This window comes from Anomaloglossus baeobatrachus, chromosome 3 (genome assembly GCF_048569485.1).
Source record: "Anomaloglossus baeobatrachus isolate aAnoBae1 chromosome 3, aAnoBae1.hap1, whole genome shotgun sequence".
In the NCBI taxonomy this organism is placed as follows: domain Eukaryota; kingdom Metazoa; phylum Chordata; class Amphibia; order Anura; family Aromobatidae; genus Anomaloglossus; species Anomaloglossus baeobatrachus.
The window spans coordinates 21,518,969-21,542,446 of NC_134355.1; the positions used below are offsets into that span (position 1 = coordinate 21,518,969).

The 23,478-nt window shown below is 46.8% G+C and overlaps 1 protein-coding gene across 3 annotated transcripts in view; it reads left to right on the plus strand.

Moving 5' to 3' along the window:
* Positions 1–12,543, plus strand: part of LCLAT1 (lysocardiolipin acyltransferase 1) — a 130,957-nt gene extending 118,414 nt beyond the window's left edge. For 2 of the 3 annotated variants that reach the window (XM_075339049.1, XM_075339050.1), the window contains one exon: positions 5,575–12,543. In XM_075339049.1, the coding sequence (XP_075195164.1) occupies positions 5,575–6,074 (500 nt within the window). In that variant the 3' untranslated portion in view covers positions 6,075–12,543. The remainder of the gene's footprint in view (positions 1–5,574) is intronic. The other variant, XR_012751566.1, reaches the window with a different exon arrangement.
* The last annotated feature ends 10,935 nt before the right edge of the window (positions 12,544–23,478 follow it).

Consider the following 23,478-nt stretch of genomic DNA (forward strand, 5'->3'; position numbering starts at 1 on the left):
CAATGCGGTGGCCACCTTGTCAGCCCGAATGGACGACAAGGCCACTGCTTCTGGGTACCGGGTGGCATAGTCCACTACCGTCAGTATGAAGCGTTTCCCGGAGCTGCTGGGGATGGCCAGCGGGCCGACCAGATCCACAGCCACCCTCCTGAAAGGCTCATCGATGATTGGCAGAGATACTAGTGGGGCTTTGGGGCGTGGCCCCGCCTTCCCCACTCTCTGACAGGTTTCACACGAACGGCAGTAGGCAGCCACATCGGCCCCCATTTTTGGCCAGTAGAAATGCTGGTTTAACCTGGCCTTGGTCTTAGCGATCCCTAGGTGTCCGGCCATCGGAATCTCATGTGCGATCCGCAACAACTCCGTCCGGAACGGATAGGGTACCACCAACTGTCGGTCCCTGGGCCACGCCTCCGGTGAACCCTGCTGGACCGTGGCCCGGTACAGCCGTCCTTGGTCCCAGACCACTCGCTCCGGGTCCGAGTCCGAGGGAGGCTGTGCCGCCTGCTCCTTAAGAGCTTTCAGGCTGTCGTCAGCTTCTAACGCTGCCTGAAACCCCTGACTAGATGTGGCCAGAATCGACGAGACTGTCACATCTTCAGTCAGTACCCCGGGACCTGTGTCCTGGCCTCCACCTGACTCGGCTGCCACTTGGTCGGAAGGGGAAGAGCTATCGGACCTCCGGGAGGCCCCTTGGCTTCCAGCACTCCCACTGCGGGTGACAGCGGCCACAGCCGCTGCGACCGTGGGTCGTGCCTGCTCCTCCTCCGTTCCTGACCAAGTCGCCGGTTCAGGCAGACCTACCTGGCTTCCTGACACCCCGGTTGTGGGGGAACCATGCACCGAGATCTTACCTGGGAGCACTTCCGCTCCTGGACCGGCCCCAATCTCACCTGCCTGTTCCCCTCCTGCAGCAACAGAACCCCGCTGTGAAATCTCTGGGGACCCCACATTTGCTGTGGTAGCCCCCACCCCACACACTGGTCCTCCCCCTGCAGCACCCTGCTCTCTGCTTATCCCTGCAGAGGGCAACAGATCCCAGCTCACAGGCTGGTTACTTGTAGAGGCATTGTCACACCTTTCTCTGACCCCCTCCCCTCCTGTCACAGCTGCAGCTGCGTGTGTGTCTATGGTGTCTGTGCAAGCAGAAATATCAGAGTTCACTCCCTCCTCCCTTACATCATTCATAGATAACACATTAACATTGTCAGGAGTCATGTCAGTACTGGCTGAAGGTTCAGCCCTTGGGGGGGGCCCAAACTGGGAGGTTATCTGCCCCAAATCTGTCCCAAGTAGCACGTTTGCAGGGATCCGATCAGTTACCCCCACCTCCCTCACCCCCCGCCCTGCGCCCCAGTCCACATAAATGTCAGCAACAGGCAGCGCCGGGTCAGTGCCTCCAATCCCGGAGACAGCGAGGGTTTTTCCAGGGATCAAGTCTTGGGGGGACACCATCTCAGGCCGCACCAGAGTCACCTCCGAGGCGCTGTCTCGCAGTCCTATGGTCACAGACCGGCCGACGGTGACAGGTTGGAAGCTGTCCAGGGACCTACCACCACCCCCACCCACACAATACACCTTGGGCGGCCCTTGGGACGGGGACGGAGCCGGGGCCTTGGGACGCTGAGGGCACATGGCCTTGAAGTGTCCAGGTAGGTTGCACTGGTGGCACCGTCTTGGTTCCGCCACGGGCCTGGAGAGGGGAGTTGAGGGGGACACCCCCTGCAGTCTAGGGGCAGGTGGGGCAGTCGCAGAATTCATCTTACCCCCTCTCCAGGTGCTGCTGGTGGCCGCTCTCCTGGCCTCAGGGGCCCGGTTGTTGGTGTAGTCATCGGCAAGGGCAGCTGTAGCCGTGGACCCCTTTGGCTTCTGGTCTCGGATGAACTGGCGGAGATCCTCAGGGCAGTTCCACAAGAGTTGCTCCGTGATGAACAAGTCCAGGATCTCCGGTCCGGTGGAAAGCTGCAGGCCTTGGGTCCAGTGGTCGGCAGCTCGGGCAAGTGCCCGCCGGTGGTCAGCCCAGGAGTCCTTTGGTCCCTTCTGTAGGCTCCGGAACTTCTTGCGGTAGGACTCTGGAGTGAGGTTGTACTGTTGGATCAGGGCCCGCTTGATGGTGTCGTAGCCCTGATCTGCCTCAGCAGGCAAGTCCCCAAGGATATCCAGGGCCTTACCCCTTAAACGGGGGGTCAGGTATTTGGCCCACTGGTCCTTGTCCAGATGGTGCTGCAAGCAAGTCCGTTCAAAAGCAGTCAAGAAAGAGTCCAAGTCTCCATCCTTCTCCAGCACTGGGAAGTCCTCAACACGGACCTTTGGAAGTTTGGTGTCTCGAAGGTCACATGTGGCTGATGAGGGCCGGAGCTGAGCTAGCTGCAGCTGGTAGTCACGGTCTGCCTGTCGCTCTCGCTCTTCACGCGCTGCCTGCCGCTCTCGCTCCGCAGCCTCACGCTCTGCGTGCCGCTCCGCAGCCTCAGCGTCACGCGCTGCCTGCCGCTCTGCCCTGCGCTCTGCCAGGAGTTCCTTGTAGCCCTTCTGGTCTCCAGCCTGGAGAAGGGCCATAGCCATTTGAAGAAGGCTATCCGACCCTCCCAGGCTCGGTGGAATGGCACGTGGTGATCTGCGGCACGCTGCAGAGCTAGGCGATTCACTGTCCCTTTCAGAGCGGAGGGCTGGCATCTGGCTCGTTGAGGAACCTTGGGTGAGCTCCTCCTCATCTTGTCCAGCAGTGCCAGGTTGCGCAATGTCCTCGGCAGAACGGTTTTCTGGCGTCGAGCTCCTGGAGGACTCGTGGGCAACCTCCTCATTGCTGTCCACAGCACCGTCCTCCCTCTCTTCGGCTCCTGCCTTAGCATTGGCCAGTTGCCTAGCTCTGCTCCTGGTGCCATCAGCCATTCTTGCAGACTTTTGGTCACTGACACAGAACTGACACCTGATGCCTCCACACACCTTACAGTATCTGCACTCTGACACTCTAGTGTTGAGCTAGTCTGAAGACCCCAGCAGCCACAGCTGCTGCAGGCAGTCTTTAGTGTCTGGGAGTATGGGTCTCACACTCACACACACTATTATCTCGATCCCACCGCTATGCCACCAATATGTCACAAACCACCGGGGGGGTCACTCAGAAATCCCCCGCGCTGGCTACCAGTACGTCACAATCGGGGGGTAACAAGTGGGGGTCACCCCTCCTTTATACCTCCCGACCGACAGACAGAGCACGTGACGCGCTCTCTAGCGCCCCTCTTATAGTCAGGCCAATTATGGAATTGCCCGACAATAAGCAAGGAGGCCGCTATACTACTTATGCCGATTATTGAAGGGTCCCCGGTGAGAGTAGGGTATATATTCCCCCGACCTCCGCGGGCGGAATATATAATATCTTCCCGAATCTCACTGGCCTCCCCACAATAATCCTTGGCACAACTCGCTGCCACCAACCGCTTCACGGTAACTATTAGCCGAACACACAGACGTGGGATTCAAGATCGAGATAACAGAACAGCCCAAGATTAATTATATAATTTAATCAGCCTAAAGCACACTAGAAACTACAATATATACAATAGGGAATCTACAGAATATACATATGTCAGAGTACAGTTACAGATAAAGCATGTTTTACAAACAGGTATGCAATTCAATCAGTTACCTTGTGCGTCTGGCCACAGGGGGGCGCTGTAGACCAGGTTTCTAGGAACTCCCACAGATGTTTCCTGCACGTGACCCCCAGCGAAAGAACCCTGGAAAATGGCCGAAGTAGGGTTATCAACCTGGGCAAATCCAGGTCCCCTCCTACCTTCGTGACCTCAGAGGGAGCACTGCTCCACCCCTGGCTGGAGTTATGGACAAAATCCACAACATGGAATATGGCCATAACTTTGCCTGGGAGCGTCGTAGGCGGACGCCAATGCTCTCATTGTGATAGTTATGAATTTAGCTACAGAACGAGAGGACTCATGACCTGTCTGCCAGTTCCCCATTGGCTGATATCACGCCTGGGGCATTTCCCAATGTCCTGCTCCCATAAAAAGGGTGTGCCGGCATCGTCCGCATGCGGAGACACCATTTTTATGGTTGCCATATTTATCGGAAATATGGCTTGCGAGATATGAACCATTTTTTACTGGAGTCGTTCTGTCTGGCTATTTCCATAGCCTTGCTAACTAGCTAGCAGCCCCCACTACAGGGTCACGGCAGGGAGTCATCCTGTGTCCATTGTCCCCAAGCCACCTAATTTCCATATCACAGGACATGGCCATGGAGGTGTAAGTGGAACACTGAGAACAAGAAGGGAGGGGGCACTGCCAGGGAGTGATGAGGGATTATGACTGGAGTCATAATTCATCTTCATATCCCGGGATTTGCCTCACACCCACTAGTAAATCACCAGTGAGAAAAAGGGGAAACCGCTGCACATGGTCCATGGAGGAGGAGCTTTAAAGGTTTTTTTTTTTCCAACTTTGGACCCCTCCTGCTAGTTTGTTTACAAATTAAAAAAACAAATAATTGTGTCTTCCTCACCCTTCCCAGGTCTCCACCATTGTTCACACTCATGTGTCTTTTATTATCTGCAGTGCTGATGTCACATTGACAGCTATGCAACCAATAACTGAGCTTGGTGGCTCTGTGCTGGTGTTACTCTGGTGTGTCAATCTTGACAGACTGTTTTCTAGTGTTGTCTAGTGTTCAACTGTAGAAGGTCACAGCGTTTGGCTACAACAACTGCTCCCTGACATTCTCCTCTTCTCTGCTTCAGGTGAATTCCTTTCCCTTTAGCACCCTGAGGACATCTTCACCTTTTAGCTGTTAATCATCAGCACTTCCTTTTGTGTGGTTAAATACCCACATTTCCCCTTGGTGTTTGCTGATAATAGAGTTATATTTCTATACAGTGATGGATGCAAGCAGTCAGCTTGTATTCATCTGAAGAAATGTTGTTTGTTGTTGTACCTCTTCCTGAATCATCCTGGAGATAAGCTGTTTGTATACTTTGCCCTGTGTGTGCTCCCTGTAAGGTCTTTATAGGTTAGTGGGGTTGACTAAGCGCTCATCCCATCCATTCCTTACTTAGTGCCTAGTTCAGGGTTAGCCAAGGTCAGGTATCCTGCTTGGCGCATAGGTGCAGAACCTATCTAGGGTGGTCAGGGGAAGCTAGGTGCCAGTAGAAGGTTTGGTCAGGGGTCACCATCTCCCCCTTCCCTAGACACAGAGTTTCCCTTCCCATCCTTGTTGCCATAGACGTCGTATGTCTCCATACCTAGCGTGACAGCTGGAGGGTGAGCAAAGGACAATTTGTTTATTTTTAAATACCACCTGGTGGAAGGAGATGTTTTTCTGAAATTAGAAAACCCCTTTTAATAACAGAAACCCCTTTAATAAGAGGGGGGAAGGGCCCGGAGACCTATTTGTATGGGACTGCTCAGCTTATACAGACTCCTCGGTTGTGTTACATATTCCAGCTCTTCTCCAGTTTTGTGTGTTGCTTGCCTCTGGCTGATTGCAGTGATTCTGCCCACGGTGGACGTCTCCTTCCTACAAATTCTTCTCATTGATCTATATTTCTCTGCTTTCTTTTAGGTAACAATCTCGATGCCATCCATGACATAACCGTGGCGTACCCTCACAACATTCCTCAAACCGAGAAACACATCCTCAAAGGCAACTTCCCCAAGGAGATTCATTTTCACGTCCGTCGATATCCCGTCAGCAGCCTGCCCGCCTCCAAGGAAGACCTCCAGCTGTGGTGCCAGGAACGCTGGAAGGAGAAGGAAGAGCGGCTGCGGACCTTCTACGAAGGAGACAGATACTTCGACGTCACGAGACGCAGTCGGATCCCTCCTTGTAAATCGGAGCTCAGGGTGCACGTGATAAAGTTTGCTTCATTGCTGTACTGGACAACCTTGAGTTTTGTGTCCTTTTACCTCATCTATCTGTACAGCATAGTCCGGTGGTATACCGCCATCATGATTGTCATTTTTGTCCTTCAGGAAAAGTACTTTGGGGGACTTGAGTTGATCGAGCTGGCGTGCCACCGATATCACACCATCCGGCAAGCCGCAAGAGGCAAACAGGAGTAAGACCGGGCTCTGTGTGTAGGATACTTCTGTAATGTCTACCATACTGTGCATGTCAACCAGGTAAAACCAGGCTCTCAGATACGCTGAGACTTGTAGTTTACCAGCTCCCGCAAAGCCTCAGGTTTGCCCACACAACAGGAAAACCTTACAAGAATTCCATAGGATAAAACTGATGGGAGTCCTGGAGTTGGAACCATTTCTAATTCCTGGGGCAGCCTCCACCCAAGGTGAAGAGCTGGTCTTCATCTGACCTCTTCAATGTCGCTAGTCCTCGAAGAAGGTTCTGAAGAAACGTCTTTTGAGATCTCTATCCAGCACCAACGTGACTTCGGTTCTTACCTACAAATCGCCCTTATTTCTGGGATTGAACATCGAGTTGGGACCCATCAGATGAAAGTTGGAATTCCATTTTGCATATTTCCTATTCTCTTCACTCTTGTATTTTTAAGGAACATTTTACGCGTCTTCATAGACTAAAATAAAAAAAAATCTCGCAGCCTCGTTAAGTGGAGTTAGGCACTTTCACAAAAATTAAGCATATTATCATATCACTGAATGTATTTTAAAGGGTTAATCTGTTAAACGGATCTCCCGTAAAATACCCGGGAAATGTAAAAGTTGTGTGTTCTTACATGGAAGATTTTTGTGTAACGTTATCGGTCGACAATCAGGAGTTTTCTTAATTTTCTGTGTGTGTTCGTGCAACATGGCTTACCTGTAATATTTTATGTTTTTGTTTCTTTACTTTTTGTGTTTTTTATTAAATCCTGCCACGAAGAATAGCAGCCATTGGGCGGCACATGTGCCCATTTGTAAAGTCAAGACCATTGAAGGAGATCCATTATGAGCTAGACAAGTACCATTTGTGTTTGGGAGGGGTTGGTTTATTTTCATGGTTGCCCCTTTTAAGAACTGGTACTTCACTGTTTCGTAATCATTTCGGAACATGCAGTTCTCGTCATGGGCCCAGCAGTTATCCGGAACCTTGTAAATCTCCACCGTCCAAGCAGTAGCCTGGGAGTCACATGTTGAACTTCATGGTTTCACTAATGACCCAAACCTGATGTATTCGATATGTAGATTGACTCTCAACCTCTGTCTGATCTCGTAGTTTACTTGGGTCCTCCGTCTTCTAAAACGCCCATCTGTTTCAATTCATCCATCTTCTTTTTTTTTTTTTTTAGCTTTTGTGTAGCCACCGGCACTAAGAACACTCAATCAGAGAGAGGCGCTTTTAGAAGTTTACAATTAATACATTGTTTTTATTAGAACTCTGCGTGTGATAATCCAGAAATTCTGACAATCCGGCACTCAATTTTATTGTAGGACTTAACCTGCAATTTATCTGCTGCTATTGAGTATCCACCAGCCGGACGATGTTTTCGTGGGACTGCATGGTTTAAACAATCCATATTTTCAACATTGAGACCAGATGTCCTCAGATGTGCTTTCAAAAGTCACACAAAATGTGCTACAAAGTTCTCGAAGACCACACTATCAAAAAACTACACCAACATGAAAGCCAAAACTTCTGGCCTAATATTTCCGATGAAGAGTCTCACGAAGGTGTCACCATCAGTGATATGTTCTGGTGAGATATGGGAATAATGATGTCTTCGTGGACCACCGTCCAAGAGTATCGTTGACCCTCACCAGTTCTCAAATTAAAGGCGGCTCTTGTTGTCATGCTTCCTTGACGCAAATCTTGATTTTCTGCTCTATCAATTTCAGTGGAACTTGAGGATTGTCCGTCTCCATAAAAAGCTAGATCAAAGATGTAGGTGGCCTCCTATCTAACCCCACTTCTCCTATGTTTGAAGCTGTTGGGAACATAGGGTCGTCATACTCAAACATTTCACAACACTTCAAGCGTGCAGTGTTTCTAGACCTTTAACACTAAGTTTGGAGGCCGCCTACTGCCTCTTCCTTTTTTCTCAGAGATAAATTGCTTCTTCGGAAACCTTTTAGTTTCCTACAGACTTTTGTTTCCTCTTCACAAAGTTCACTTTCCAACAAGAAAAAGTAAAATGAGACTTGCGTGTGCGACTTATGGTTTTTCTTCCTCATTATTACGGGTGGTTACCCATGAAACCACAATATTTTCTGGTTAAAAAAATAACAAAACATCACAAGCTCATACATAGGAATACGTGTCCTGTTCTGGACCATTAGTCCGTCAGCTTCTTAGTGCTTGACCACCCATCATCATATTTGCAGAAGGTCATAGGATGAAGTTAATAAGAGGAAGAGAAAAGAATATTGGCCATTGGAGAATCTAATATGTATTCGGTAAAACCAGATCGGGCATAGAATGGCAACCATGGACACGTTTTGGTGTTCACCATAGTTGAATCAGATCTTCAGATAAATGTTCTGTAGAGGCGAACACCAAGTGTTCATGCTCAAAAGAAGACTATAACTTTCAAGAAAACAAGTTTGTTTATTTTCTTCGGAAATTATTTTCTGGCCTAATATTTCCAATGAACATTCATCCATGTAATACATGAAGGGTTAAGCTTACCAGCGCAGAAGAGTCTCACAAAGGCATTCCCATCAATGATATGTTCTGGTGGGGCATGTAGATAATGATGTCTTTGTGGACCACCTTCAATTGCCTCTTGTAGGTTTTGGGGGTTCTTTTCTAGACATAAATTAATATCCATGGATGGCTGGGTGACATGACTCTTGATGGCCCTCGCTTTTCTCAAGTAGTGAGGCGACATCAGTGAGCTGCTCCTCTCCCCTTGCTCCGTAGACCATGCATAAATCGATCAGTTCATATCCAAAAGAAATTTTAGCAACCGTACCGGACTGGCCATCGGAATCATAAGCCGTGGACAACTGTGTGTGACCGAACTGGACGGTTGTTGTAATTACTCTTTAATTCAAGGCTGATCACCCAACCATGGTGGCTTTTTTTTTTTAGACCAGATGGGTCAACTAAAGAGGTCATAAAAACTCTTTAATTCAAGGCTGTTCACCCAACTCTGGTGGCTCTTTTTAGGTCAAATGGGTCATCTAAAGCGCAGTTTATGAAAAAGCAACCATATTCTTACAGTGTGGAGAGGGTTCACATTTATGCGTTTGAACAATCGGTCTCCTTAATCGTGAACGATTATTTTATCATTGATCGAAAACTGTAGGTTCATCACTTCGTAAAAGACCTTAAGACTTTTACAGCCTCAACCAATGATGCACCTCCCGGTCTCAGATATGGTACTCTAGCCTCATGCCAATATGTCTTAAAGAATCCGATCGAACTAACCATGATATCATTTTGTATAAAAACCAGCATCTAAAACAATTCACCAACCAGTGGAAGACCCTTCATTCACCTAGACAATAAGATCTGATCATGCAGAAGTTAATCTATCAAAGACCGTGCAATCCTGTGATAAATCCTGCCACTGCCTTGGTATAAGCCGTCCATTAAGTTTGGGACATCATAGACTCAGATGTCCTGAATAGTCCCACTAGCAAATGAATTCTGCAGAGACCATTCTGTATTATGCCTTCCACCAATAGAGCGATGCACTGCAGGGTTTGGGTTTTTTTTTGTTCATTGGATCACTGTGACATGAAATTAAAATTGATTGCAGCCTCTTAGTTGGAACAATTTGCCGATTCTCAGAGTGGCCTCCACTCGAGGCAAAGACCTGTTCCTAAAATTTCATCTTTGAAACTTTGACTTCTTGTCAATAATTTTGATGTTTTGAGTCTTCAAAGGTCCCAGTAAATGCAGGTTCTGAAGAAACATCTTTTCAGACCTCTAAGCAGCATCAACGAGACCTGGACAACTTAGGGAGCGCCAAGTCCCCTTCTTTCTGGGAATGATTATTGAGACATGTGGAGCACCAAGACCACTTCTTTTTGCTAATGAGTTTCGAGACTAAGGGAGCACTCAGTCCCTCTTCTTTCTGGGAATGAGTATCGAAACATAGGGAGCTCCAAGTCCCCTTTTTTCTGGGAACCATTATCAAGACTTAGGGAGAACCAAGTCTCCTTCTTTCTAAGAACCTTTATCAAGACTTTGGAAGCAGCAAGTCCCCTTCTTTCTGAGAATGTTTATCAAGACTTAGGGAGCACCAAATCCCCTTTTTTTCTACGAAACATTATTGAGACTTAGGGAGCACCAAGCCCCCTTCTTTTTGGGAATGATTATCAAGACTTAGGGAGCACCAAGTCCCCTTCTTTTTGGGAATGATTATCAAGACTTAGGGAGCACCAAGTCCCCTTCTTTCTGGGAACGATTATCAAGACTAAAGGCCCCGTTACACGCAACGACGTATCTAACAATATATCGCCGGGGTCACTGATTCCGTGACGCACATCCGGCATCGTTAGCGACGTTGTTGCGTGTGACACCAACGAACGACTGTTAACGATCAAAAATACCTCATCGTTGACACGTCGTTCATTTTCAAAAAATCGTTGATTGTTGATGACGCAGGTTGTTCGTCGTTCCCGAGGTAGCACACATCGCTACGTGTGACACCTCGGGAACGACGAAGTACAGCTTACCTGCGGCCACCAGCAATGAGGAAGGAAGGAGGTGGGTGGGATGTTACGGCTTCTCATCTCCGCACCTCCGCTTCTATTGGACGGCCGCTTAGTGACGCCGCACGAACCGCCCCCTTAGAAAGGAGGCGGTTCGCCGGCAACCGCGACATCGCTAGGCAGGTAAGTACGTGTGACTGCTCTGAATGATTTTGTGCGCCACGGGCAGCGATTTGCCCGTGACGCACAAATGACGGGGGCAGGTGGTTTTACCAGCGATATCGCTGCATGTAAAGCCCCCTTTGGGGAGCACCAAGTCCCCTTTTTTTCTAGGAAACATTATCGAGACTTAGGGAGCACCAAGTCTCCTTTTTCCGGGAACGATTATCGAGACCCATCGAATGAAAGTTGGATTTCTCCTTTGCATATTTCCAGTTATCGTCACAATTATATTTGTAAGGAACATTTTACTCGTCTTCGTAGGAGGAAAAAAGTTAAACCTGTTGTATCCCTGAATGTGTACAAAGGGGGTTCATCTGGCATCTTACAGAAACTATTGGGGAAATCCAAGAATTGTGCGTTTTCTCTACATGGAAGGTTTTGCGTAATGTTGTTTGTTCGGTAGACAATCGGGAGGTTTTTCTTTATACTGTGCGTGTTCATGCAACATGATTTACCTTTTCATATATTGTTTATATTTTTATTTTTTTTCCAGAAAATCCTGCCATAATGAATACAGCCATTTTCTTGAGTATAAATGTATAAAGTTGCGTCCATTGATCTAGATCCACCAGTTCAAGCAGAGCCTTTGCCTTACAAGTCCAAAAAAATATATTTTGGAGGATGATTATTGTTATGTTTACACAGGTGTCCCATTTTCATAGATTGGTATTTTTGGATAGTGCTTGCAAAAACAAGCACTTTGGCAATTTACAGTTTGTTAAAATTTTTAGCCGTTCTTAAGATATTAATATTTTTATGTACAGCTTGTTGCCTTGGAAACCAAATCTCAACTGCTGTGTAACGGGTGGACGAACATGTGCAGTGCTTACAAGTGGAAAAGAGCTTGTAAGTGCTGCCTTGAAGAAAGGGTAGGATTACTGGAATGAGATGTAACCTCTTATTCCCGGCCTGCTTCACCATAGTGCTTTAAACCCATACGTCGGCGGTGGTCGGTCTCCAAGGCAACAGGCTGTAAACACTAGAAAAGTGTTAATATCTCAAGAACGGCTGCGTATTTTAATGAACAGTCAATTGCAAAAATGCTTGTTTTTTCTAGGACTACAACAAAAAACACTCATCTGTAAAGATGGGAATAACCCTTTAAGGCCTGGAACACTCCTGAAAATGCTGTTGAAGCCACCTAAATTATCGGGATTGGCTAAAATTGGCACGTGACCAGCATAGATTTGCTTTGGCTCAGCCCTTGTTCTAAATGAGCCCATAACTTCTATGGGGAACCTAAAAACCTATCGCCCCAGGGGAAGTTATGGGAATAGCGCCATATCATAACCATCTCTGGTAGTAAATATATGTCATTGCACTTTATATTACAAATGAAGTATAATATTTTATACGACACCCTCCTCCCATAAACTAAAGTCCGGTCTGTTGTGTTTTTTAGTTTGTTTTTTTAGCTTTTTATGTTAATGGAGCCATCCAAGTGGTGTGCAGCACTATAGCGCTATATGGCGTGTATATGAATTAGGAATAGTCGTCCATCGAGGGCGTCTTACTGGGTTTATTTATATTGTTCTGCTTTTAATGATTTGTTTTCCGTTTGATATTCTGATCCTCTTTCTTTGTCCTCTAATCCTTGTTTCATCCCTTTATCAGCCGGCACAGTCCCTTCCTCTGATGTGTTCACTCATTTCACTTTGTAATCATCTGTGAGGGGATCAAATGTGTTGTAGACTCTTTGAAAGTGCATTGCTATTGTATACCAATAATAAAAAAAAATAAATAAAACTTTTCTCATCCTCTCTTTTTAATATTTTGAATATGAAATCCGTGAAATTACTCCCTTTAAATCCCCACTCCAGTGTTTTGTTTGTTGTTTTCAGCACTGGAGTTTACCGATGCCGCTTTGATCCCGCGGCGCCATCTTCTGACAGTAACTTCTGACTCAACGGAAGTCACGTGTTACGTCACAACCGCTCAATACATCTCTATGAGAGCCAGAACGAGGCTCTCATAGACTTGCATATAGTTGTCATCTGCGGCGCCTCCATGAAACACTGGAGCAGCTGACAGGTCACAAATAATAATAATAATTAATAATTTTATTCATTTATATAGCGCTATTAATTCCTCAGCGCTTTTACATACATTGGCAACTCTGTCCCCATTGGGGCTCACAATCTAGAGTCCCTATCTATATGTTTTTGGAGTGTGGGAGGAAACCGGAAACCCCGGAGAAAACCCACGCAAACACGGGGAGAACATACAAACTCCTTGCAGATGGTGTCCTTGGTGGGATTTGAACCCAGGACCCCAGCGCTGCAAGACTGCAGTGCTAACCACTGAGCCACCACAAGACTGCAGTGCTAACCACTGAGCCACCACAAGACTGCAATGCTAGCCACTGAGCCCCCACAAGACTGCAGTGCTAACCACTGAGCCACCACAAGACTGCAGTGCTAACCACTGAGCCACCACAAGACTGCAGTGCTAACCACTGAGCCACCGTGCTGCCCAAATCATCGAACCTCACAAAGTGGGAGCAATAGAAGATGAGCATCAGACAAGGGGGTAATCAGATTGCATTTAAAGCAATATTCCAGCTGGGAAATAATAATACAAAACATTTCTGGAGTGGGGCTTTAAGGGCATCAATCACTGGCAGACAATGGAGAAGATAGGGATGAAGCTCTAGAAGGGGCACAAATAGCCGCTGCTGCTAGACCTCAGTGTCGCAAGGAGGTCTCTCTGCCAGCTATTATAAATGCATGGCATCCGCTTCAGTTGCAAATGTAGTGTGTTTTCATTTCACAATTTACTTAAAGATTTCAGTTACATAAGAAGAATTATATGACACTTGAGAGCTGCACTCACTATTCTGCTGGTGCAGTCACTGTGTATATACATTACATTACTGATCCTGAGTTACCTCCTGTATTATACTCCAGAGCTGCACTCACTATTCTGCTGGTGGAGTAACTGTGTACATACATTACATTAATGATCCTGAGTTATCTCCTGTATTATACTCCAGAGCTGCACTCACTATTCTGCTGGTGCAGTCACTGTGTACATACATTACATTACTGATCCTGAGTTACCTCCTGTATTATACTCCAGAGCTGCACTCACTATTCTGCTGGTGCAGTCACTGTGTATATACATTACATTACTGATCCTGAGTTATCTCCTGTATTATACTCCAGAGCTGCACTCACTATTCTGCTGGTGAAGTCTCTGTGTACATACATTACATTACTGATCCTGAGTTACCTCCTGTATTATACTCCAGAGCGGCACTCACTATTCTGCTGGTGCAGTCACTGTGTATATACATTACATTACTGATCCTGAGTTACCTCCTGTATTATACTCCAGAGCTGCACTCACTATTCTGCTGGTGGAGTAACTGTGTACATACATTACATTAATGATCCTGAGTTATCTCCTGTATTATACTCCAGAGCTGCACTCACTATTCTGCTGGTGCAGTCACTGTGTACATACATTACATTACTGATCCTGAGTTACCTCCTGTATTATACTCCAGAGCTGCACTCACTATTCTGCTGGTGCAGTCACTGTGTATATACATTACATTACTGATCCTGAGTTATCTCCTGTATTATACTCCAGAGCTGCACTCACTATTCTGCTGGTGAAGTCTCTGTGTACATACATTACATTACTGATCCTGAGTTACCTCCTGTATTATACTCCAGAGCGGCACTCACTATTCTGCTGGTGCAGTCACTGTGTACATACATTACATTACTGATCCTGAGTTACCTCCTGTATTATGCTCCAGAGCTGCACTCACTATTCTGCTGCTGCAGTCACTGTGTACATACATTACATTACTGATCCTGAGTTACCTCCTGTATTATACTCCAGAGCTGCACTCACTATTCTGCTGCTGCAGTCACTTTGTACATACATTACATTACTGATCCTGAGTTACCTCCTGTATTATACTCCAGAGCTGCACTCACTATTCTGCTGCTGCAGTCACTGTGTACATACATTACATTACTGATCCTGAGTTACCTCCTGTATTATACTCCAGAGCTGCACTCACTATTCTGCTGGTGCAGTCACTGTGTATATACATTACATTACTGATCCTGAGTTACCTCCTGTATTATACTCCAGAGCTGCACTCACTATTCTGCTGCTGCAGTCACTGTGTACATACATTACCCTGTCCGCTGAGCAGACGCACACCGCACCAATCACATTGGTCCTTTACAGATGTGCCTGTCCCAAACTTTTTCCCACCATCTGATCCCGGACAACCGATTCCCCAAAGTTTTCAGTGAAAAGAGGCAATAAACTGAAATTCTCTGCAATATTCCGCTCTGTAACTAATTTAGTGTTTGTTTGCAAATTGTAACCCTTTAGTTTCCTATTCCTTAGTTTTTATCCTTTGCATATATTAATTCAGTCTTAAAGTCGTTGTCCAGGGCTAGAGAAGCAGAATGGTTTTCTTCCCAGAACAGCGCCATTACTGTCCACAGGTTGTGTGTGGTACTACAGCTCAGCCACTTCAATGGACCATGGGTGTAACACCAGACCATATCTGTGGTCAGGGGTGGCGCTGTTTCTGGTGCGAAGTTCTCATCTTTCTAGAACACCTAGAATTTCTCCTCTCTGATCTGAAGTCCCTACTTTCTTGAGCAGAAGTGACTGCGCGGTGGACGGGTAACGCGGCTCTACAGTGACTCTACAAACAGCATCTTCCATCTCCGCTTCCTTCTCGTATGAATGGGTTTATGGGGTTGACGGCCGCCCTTTGGATCTCTTTTCGGCAGTGGTCACATCTGGAGCCTTCATGGAGAGCGCGGCCAGCGTGTGACTGCAGCGGTATCGCTCGCTCGCTCGCACTCATGCGCTTCCAGCTCCAATAATTACCGGCCAGATCTGCAGTTAATTAAGGTCTGAGCCACACGCGATTTTATAACCCGCGGAGATTAATGAAGTGCCATTAACTCTTAAACCAGTAACTGAATGCAGGCTATTGCTTCCTGTTATCAGCCACTTCAGCCTGGGGAGTAGCTGACTGCTTGAGAGTTGAATGCAATCTATTATTAACTGTTATCAGCCACTAATGTGAGTGATCAATGCCTAATTGCAAGAATAGAGCAGCGAGTCTTCTCGCTTGGCGTTGCATGCAGTGAATGAGAGATTTATAGCCATCACTGTCCAACCTTCATTTCTGGCAGATTCAGACCGAAAATGGCTCGTGTGCAAGAACAATATAGGGGCTCTTTGCCCGAGAGCTCATAAAAAGGCAAAATTGCACAAATTTTGGAGGTAGCAATTCCCTCCCCCTCTCTTCTTGGGCCTCCAGGATGCACCTATGTGATGAGGGTATCACGACGGAGAGTGGTCCCTCCTATTTCTAGTGTCAGGAGATCACAGCGCAGGGCTTCATACACACATGCTCAGGTTATTGCTGCTGGCTGTGCAGATTCTCCTTTATCCAGCGCTGCTATGGTTAAGTAGATCCTTTGGTCTCCTGAACTCTGAATGAAAGCTATAGCCAGCTGTTCTGTATTACTAATCAGCTCAGCTATGAAGACCTCTCTTTTAGTTCAGGTAACTGCTGGTGATAGTTTCTGCTTTGCTTGCTTCTAGAGGGAACCTGTGCGCTGAGGACCAGGAAGCCATGCAGAGAACATTTTTGCTTAGCAAAGTTGTCTTGTTTTCCCTTCAGTAGTCCTGTTTGGTTTTTCTCCACTGGTCCATTCCTCATTATTACCTCTTGTTGTTTTGAGTGCTTTGTATGATTGCTGTTTATTTTACCCTTGTCTGTCTAATCCTCTCTGTTTCTTTAACCTAGAGCAGGACTAGCGTTCCCACTGTCCTGCGCACTATTCAGGGCTGAGTCCAAGGAAAGACCAGGATAGGCGCGCGATCAGCAACGGGGTGGAAGAACTCATACAGGGACCTTAGGGAGTGCAGGGATCAGCCTCAGGTGAGTTTAGGAGGTGACCATGCTCCCATTTCCCTAGTGCAAGGGCCCACCAATGTAACGTGTACCCCATGTGTTGTGGCTCTCGCTGGAGGTTCCCATGTACCTGGCGGAACTCCGGTAGTCACTGCATGACAACCAATGGGAAAAGTCCTGATTGACCCCATGAAGTTATTTTTTGATATAGGACTCCTAGGGACTTCATTGGTAGCCAATGGGGTGTGGAAGTGTCCCAAAGGGAATGGCCGTTGGAGCTTATGGAGGCAAAAGCGAAGACCTGGCCCTTCAGTCCTGGCTGGTATCATAATGGAAAAAAAAAAAAGCTACGGGGGCTCCTTGCGATAAATTAGGAAAGCATTCACATTTTTGGCACTTTGGAGCTCTGTATCAGAAAAGCTCATCTCCATCAATTCTAAAGATTTATTACGAAATAATTCAGAGAATTTTGGATTTACTTAGGTAAAAACTAAAGCAAAATAAGTGAAACATTAACTTCAAAATAACTGAAAACTAAAAGCCCTACACACAGACCGCGTCGATAGAGTTCATGTATACATTGGAAACGGCAGCTGTGAGCCAATGAAATGATGAGGACGTCCCCCGAGGTTCCTCCTGCTGTTGATACAATTACAGGTGTGACGAGGAACGGGCTTATAAACTGTACGTCCCGGATTGTTACTTTATATTGGATTCCGGAAGCTTCTGCCTCGTAACACTGGACACAAATCAATCACACAACTTAAATTGTATCAATTGGGACACAAAACTGATTTTAGTACAGAGCTTAGTCATTTCCCATACAGAGAAGTGCGCTGTGAGGAGTGTGCGTAAGGGTAGCACCTACAATAATAATGTAATGTACCTCTGAATGAGGCCTTACTGGGAAGAAAATGAGAAAACTGACAGCCCTTCCTAACAGACAATTGTGAACAGGTGCAAACTGAACATGAAATATAGTGTAACAAATATACAGCTGCACTCTGAGACGCTAAGGTATACAGACATTGAATATAGGAATTTTAAAATGTATTTCCTTAGCAATAATGCATGTCCACATTCCTATATTCAATGTCTGTATACCTTAGCGCCTCAGAGTGCAGCTGTATTCTTAGATTGTATTTCATGTGCAGTTTGCACCTGTTCACATTTGTCTGTTAGGAAGTGCTGTCGATTTTCTTATTTCAGAATATAGGGTCTTGACTTCTGACTGAGCACTTCTTTGCACCAGCTGAAGGTGATTTTTAATTTTCTATTAGCAGGTTCCTGCCCACCCATAAAATTGTAGGCTTTTCAGATCAGTAGAGGCATTAAAGCAGGGACCCAGCAAAAGAGATACGCCTTGACACTGGCTGCTGGGCTCACATAAAACTGGCCTTTTTTATACACTGTCTAAAATTTAAAATTTACTTCCTTAGCAATAACGCATGTCCAAATTTCTATATTCAATGTCTGCATAACTTAGCGCCTCAGAGTGCAGATGTATTGGTAGAGTGTATTTCATGTGCATTTTGCACCTGTTCACATTTGTCTGTTAAGAAGTGTGACGGGGTGTACAGCAGAGCAAGGAGAGACAACAGGCCGAGGATGATCCAACAGGTTTACTAACAGGAATACAGGAACAGCACATGACAAGTCCAAATAAAACAGATTCGGGGGCATCTCCCGATAATCCAAAGTGCCAGATCACGACGTAATATTCCTTTTCAGAGTCCCAGAAATCCCACACAATCCACTGGATGGCGAGATCTGTCCGCAGAATCAGATCTCGCTCCCTTCCTCTTCAAAACTCAGCTCCCAACTGCACTTAGAAACAGGAGTGTATTGTCTGAGCTCGTAGGCCCGCCCCTCAAGGGTAGGGGTCTATGCAATGGTTGGGCCCACTAGAAGATTCTAGAAGGTTGGCTCCAAGATGTCTACAGGTTTGTGTAGTTGGCGTTATCCACTGCTTACGAAACAATGGGAAGTTCCCCTGGCTGTGTGGACAAGAGATAATTGCATTATGGGCCCAGAGACACAGGAGATGGGGGGGAAGGTAGTTAGGTCCAGAAATATTTGGACAGTGACACAATTTTGGCGAGTTGGGCTCTGCATGCCACCACATTGGATTTGAAATGAAACCTCTACAACAGAATTCAAGTGCAGATTGTAACGTTTAATTTGAAGGTTTGAACAAAAATATCTGATAGAAATTGTAGGAATTGTCACATTTCTTTACAAACACTCCACATTTTAGGAGGTCAAAAGCAATTGGACAAATAAACCAAACCCAAACAAAATATTTTTATTTTCAATATTTTGTTGCGAATCCTTTGGAGGCAATCACTGCCTTAAGTATGGAACACATGGACATCACCAAACGCTCGCTGTGTTTCCTCCTTCTTAATGCTTTGCCAGGCCTTTACAGCCGCAGCCTTCAGGTCTTGCTTGTTTGTGGGTCTTTCCGTCTTAAGTCTGGATTTGAGCAAGTGAAATGCATGCTCAATTGGGTTAAGATCTGGTGATTGACTTGGCCATTGCAGAATGTTCCACTTTTTTGCACTCATGAACTCCTCGGTAGCTTTGGCTGTATGCTTGGGGTCATTGTCCATCTGTACTATGAAGCGCCGTCCGATCAACTTTGCGGCATTTGGCTGAATCTGGGCTGAAAGTATATCCCGGTACACTTCAGAATTCATCCGGCTACTCTTGTCTGCTGTTATGTCATCAATAAACACAAGTGACCCAGTGCCATTGAAAGCCATGCATGCCCATGCCATCACGTTGCCTCCACCATGTTTTACAGAGGATGTGGTGTGCCTTGGATCATGTGCCGTTCCCTTTCTTCTCCAAACTTTTTTCTTCCCATCATTCTGGTACAGGTTGATCTTTGTCTCATCTGTCCATAGAATACTTTTCCAGAACTGAGCTGGCTTCATGAGGTGTTTTTCAGCAAATGTAACTCTGGCCTGTCTATTTTTGGAATTGATGAATGGTTTGCATCTAGATGTGAACCCTTTGTATTTACTTTCATGGAGTCTTCTCTTTACTGTTGACTTAGAGACAGATACACCTACTTCACTGAGAGTGTTCTGGACTTCAGTTGATGTTGTGAACGGGTTCTTCTTCACCAAAGAAAGTATGCGGCGATCATCCACCACTGTTGTCATCCGTGGACGCCCAGGCCTTTTTGAGTTCCCAAGCTCACCAGTCAATTCCTTTTTTCTCAGCATGTACCTGACTCTTGATTTTGCTACTCCAAGCATGTCTGCTATCTCTCTGATGGATTTTTTCTTTTTTTTCAGCCTCAGGATGTTCTGCTTCACCTCAATTGAGAGTTCCTTAGACCGCATGTTGTCTGGTCACAGCAACAGCTTCCAAATGCAAAACCACACACCTGTAATCAACCCCAGACCTTTTAACTACTTCATTGATTACAGGTTAACGAGGGAGACGCCTTCAGAGTTAATTGCAGCCCTTAGAGTCCCTTGTCCAATTACTTTTGGTCCCTTGAAAAAGAGGAGGCTATGCATTACAGAGCTATGATTCCTAAACCCTTTCTCCGATTTGGATGTGAAAACTCTCATATTGCAGCTGGGAGTGTGCACTTTCAGCCCATATTATATATAGAATTGTATTTCTGAACATATTTTTGTAAACAGCTAAAATAGCAAAACTTGTGTCACTGTCCAAATATTTCTGGACCTAACTGTATGGTTACTTACATCCCAAGACATTTCAAAGTGTTCAGTAAGTACAACCAAAGGAAAGTGACATCACATCCTGACAGTATACAGCAAATACAGTGAGAAGGTAAAATACATCACATGGCATCTTATACAAAAAATATGGGATGGAGAAAAGCACATACATCATGACAAGAAGTACTGTCAGTTTTCTTATTTCAGAACATAGGGTCTTGCCTTCTGACTGTGCACTTCTTCTCACCAACCCCAGGTGATTTTTTTAAATTTCCCATTAGCAAGTTCCTGCCTGCCCATGAAATTGTAGGCTTTTCAGCCCGGATAGAGGCATTTAGGTAGGGACTTGGCAAAAAAAAAAAAAAACGCTTTGAAGTTGGCTGCTGGGCTCACATAAATCTGGCCTTTTTTATGCGCTAAGTGTCTCAATTTTTACATTTATTTCCTCAGCAGTAATGCATGTCCAAGTTCCCATATTCAACATTTGCTTAACTTAGCATCTCAGAGTGCGGCTGTATATTTGTTTAAAGCCTTACTGGGGCGGACAGTTAGTTAACATTGCAATGACTATCTACAGTCCAGGTCTCTGCACACTGGATTGCCCCAGACTTTTTAGGGGTTTGCTTTCTTTTTCCCATTAAATGGCCTCTGTCAGCACAGAATGACTGTTCAAACCAAGCACAGGCTCATGGTGCCTCATGGCCAGGCCAAATAAATAAATGCTCCTTCCCACTTGCTTGTTTTCCCTCTTTCTCCACCACCTCTCCTCCTCCTCTTCTTTGATTAACAACTCTGGTTTCTTAGAGCTCGAGAATAGCAGAGGTGGAAAACAAGCAGGTGGCAAGGCGCACTTACGTGTTTGGCCGCCATGGTGCCCCGAGCGCCTGTGTTTGGTTTGAACAGTTTTTGCTGGCAAAGACCCTATAAACTCTCACATTTCCATGAATTCCCTTGCTCCGCATTTTCACCATCTGTCACTGGACGCTAGAAAGTGACACTCATTCACTTCTCAATGCATTTCTATACCTGCGACTTGAAAGGTTGCAGGACCAAAGTCTATCCTCCATCGATCAGAAGCCATCACGTCCATGCTTTTTGTTGCCCTATAAGTATAGATAAAAGCTAGTTATTCGATGGGAATGTAGTTGCCATAGCTGTCGGAAAACACCTGCTGTAGTCTTCGGTGGCAATCTGGTCATATTGAGGGGTATACAGGTGAGTAGCTGGAGGAGGTGGGAAATAATGCATGTGTCTTGCAATGTTTGGCTTTGCACACACCTGCGGGCTCAGTGTTGTTGGACTCTGTTCACACCACAGAGCCGGACAAGCAACCTGAGGCTTCTGTATTGTTCAGCCTGAGCCGGGCATCGGCTGGTTCAGGTTCACTGGTCAACAGCTCTGCAGGAGTTAATTTCTGCAGACTGGTGAGCAGGACCTAAGAGCTCAGGTTGTCTCCTTATTTAAAGCACGGCTTCCCTCCTGTATGTGCTGATGATAGCTTTAGCTTTAGATCCTATGATTCCCAGTGTTGGTAATTTTCCTGTGTATGGTGATCCGTGTTGCGCTTCTGAGTTGTGTGGATGTTTCCCGGTTGTGCATTACTTCCTCCCCAGTGCACATGTCGCGGGCGGAGGGACCGCGCTCGCTACAGCCGGGTCCGCGGCTGCTGCTGTTGCTCGGTGGCTCGAGCGGTGGGCCGGACCCGGGGACTCAAGCAGAGCTCCTCGCCCACGGGTGAAAAGGGGGTGGTTTGTTTGGGGAGATAGTTCGTGACGCCACCCACGGGTCGTGGTGATGATGGGCACCACCGCTGCTGGTGACGGGGATCCCGGGAGCGATGGCAGGGAGCAGCTAGGATGTCCCCTCCGTGGGTAGGGGTTGGTGATCCCGGGGCCCGGTTGTAGAACGGGGAGGCTGGATGGCTGGGGTGCAGGGTTGCAGGGGCAGCGCGGCGCCGAATGGCACTGTGGTACTCACTCAGGCACAAATTCACAGAGTCTCTGGTAAACCAAACAGCTGGATGGACGGGTCCCGCAGCCGGCTGCAGTGTCTTTGCTCTCCCCGGACAGGTTGATGGTGGCTGTCTTTCCCTGCACCTGTGTATGTATGTGTTGACTCCGATGGCTTCCCAACGGTAGTCCGCTCCCCGGCGTATAGGTACCGGAGGAGCCAGTGTTGCCCGCAGGCACTGGCCCTTGGATCTCTAGCTTGTGGCGGTGGCTGTGTATCCTCACGGTGTGGACTGTTGCCTTCTGTGTCGGGTCTTGGGTGTTAGGAAACCCCTGGGGTTCCGGTCACTCTCGGATTTGACCGTTGTCGGCGGCTCCAAGCCTAGTCGGGGTCCGATGGCTCTGCCTTTGTGCTTAGCTTCACTCCGCTCCCCGGTTCGGTATCGGCGGGCCACCGCCAGACCCCGGTCCTACGGTTCCGCAGAGGTCCACTAACTCCTGCAGACGGCCATCACCGTCTGCCAACCTTGCTGACAGTGCCTGGGCTCCAACCCAGACAATAACAGGTTCTGTCCTCTCACTTTCACCTCCAAACTTAATCTGTCACTTTTCCCGCCTCCAGGCCTGTGAACTCCTCGGTGGGTGGGGCCAACCGCCTGGCTCCGCCCCACCTGGTGTGGACATCAGACCCTGGAGGGAGGCAACAAGGGTTTTTGTCTGACTGGTGTGAACTATCCAAGGGAGGGGGTGTGTGTGATGTTATGTTTGTGGCTACCTGGCTAGTCCAGGGCGCCACACACATATTGTCTGTTCTTCGTGTTTTGAGTACTGTTTGTACAAGTTTCCATTCTCCTTTGTCTGTGCCGTTTTGTGGGGTTTTGTCTTTGTGTTTTCCGGACCGCTCTGATGGTGTCAGAGAGATTTTATTTATTATTATTATTTATTATTATAGCGCCATCAATTCCACGGCGCTTTACATGTGAAAGGGGTATACATAATAGGGCAAGTACAATAATCATAAACAATACAAGACACAGACAGGTACAGGAGGATAGAGGTCCCTGCCCGCGAGGGCTCACAGTCTACAAGGGATAGGTGAGGATACAGTAGGTGAGGGATGGGAGTAA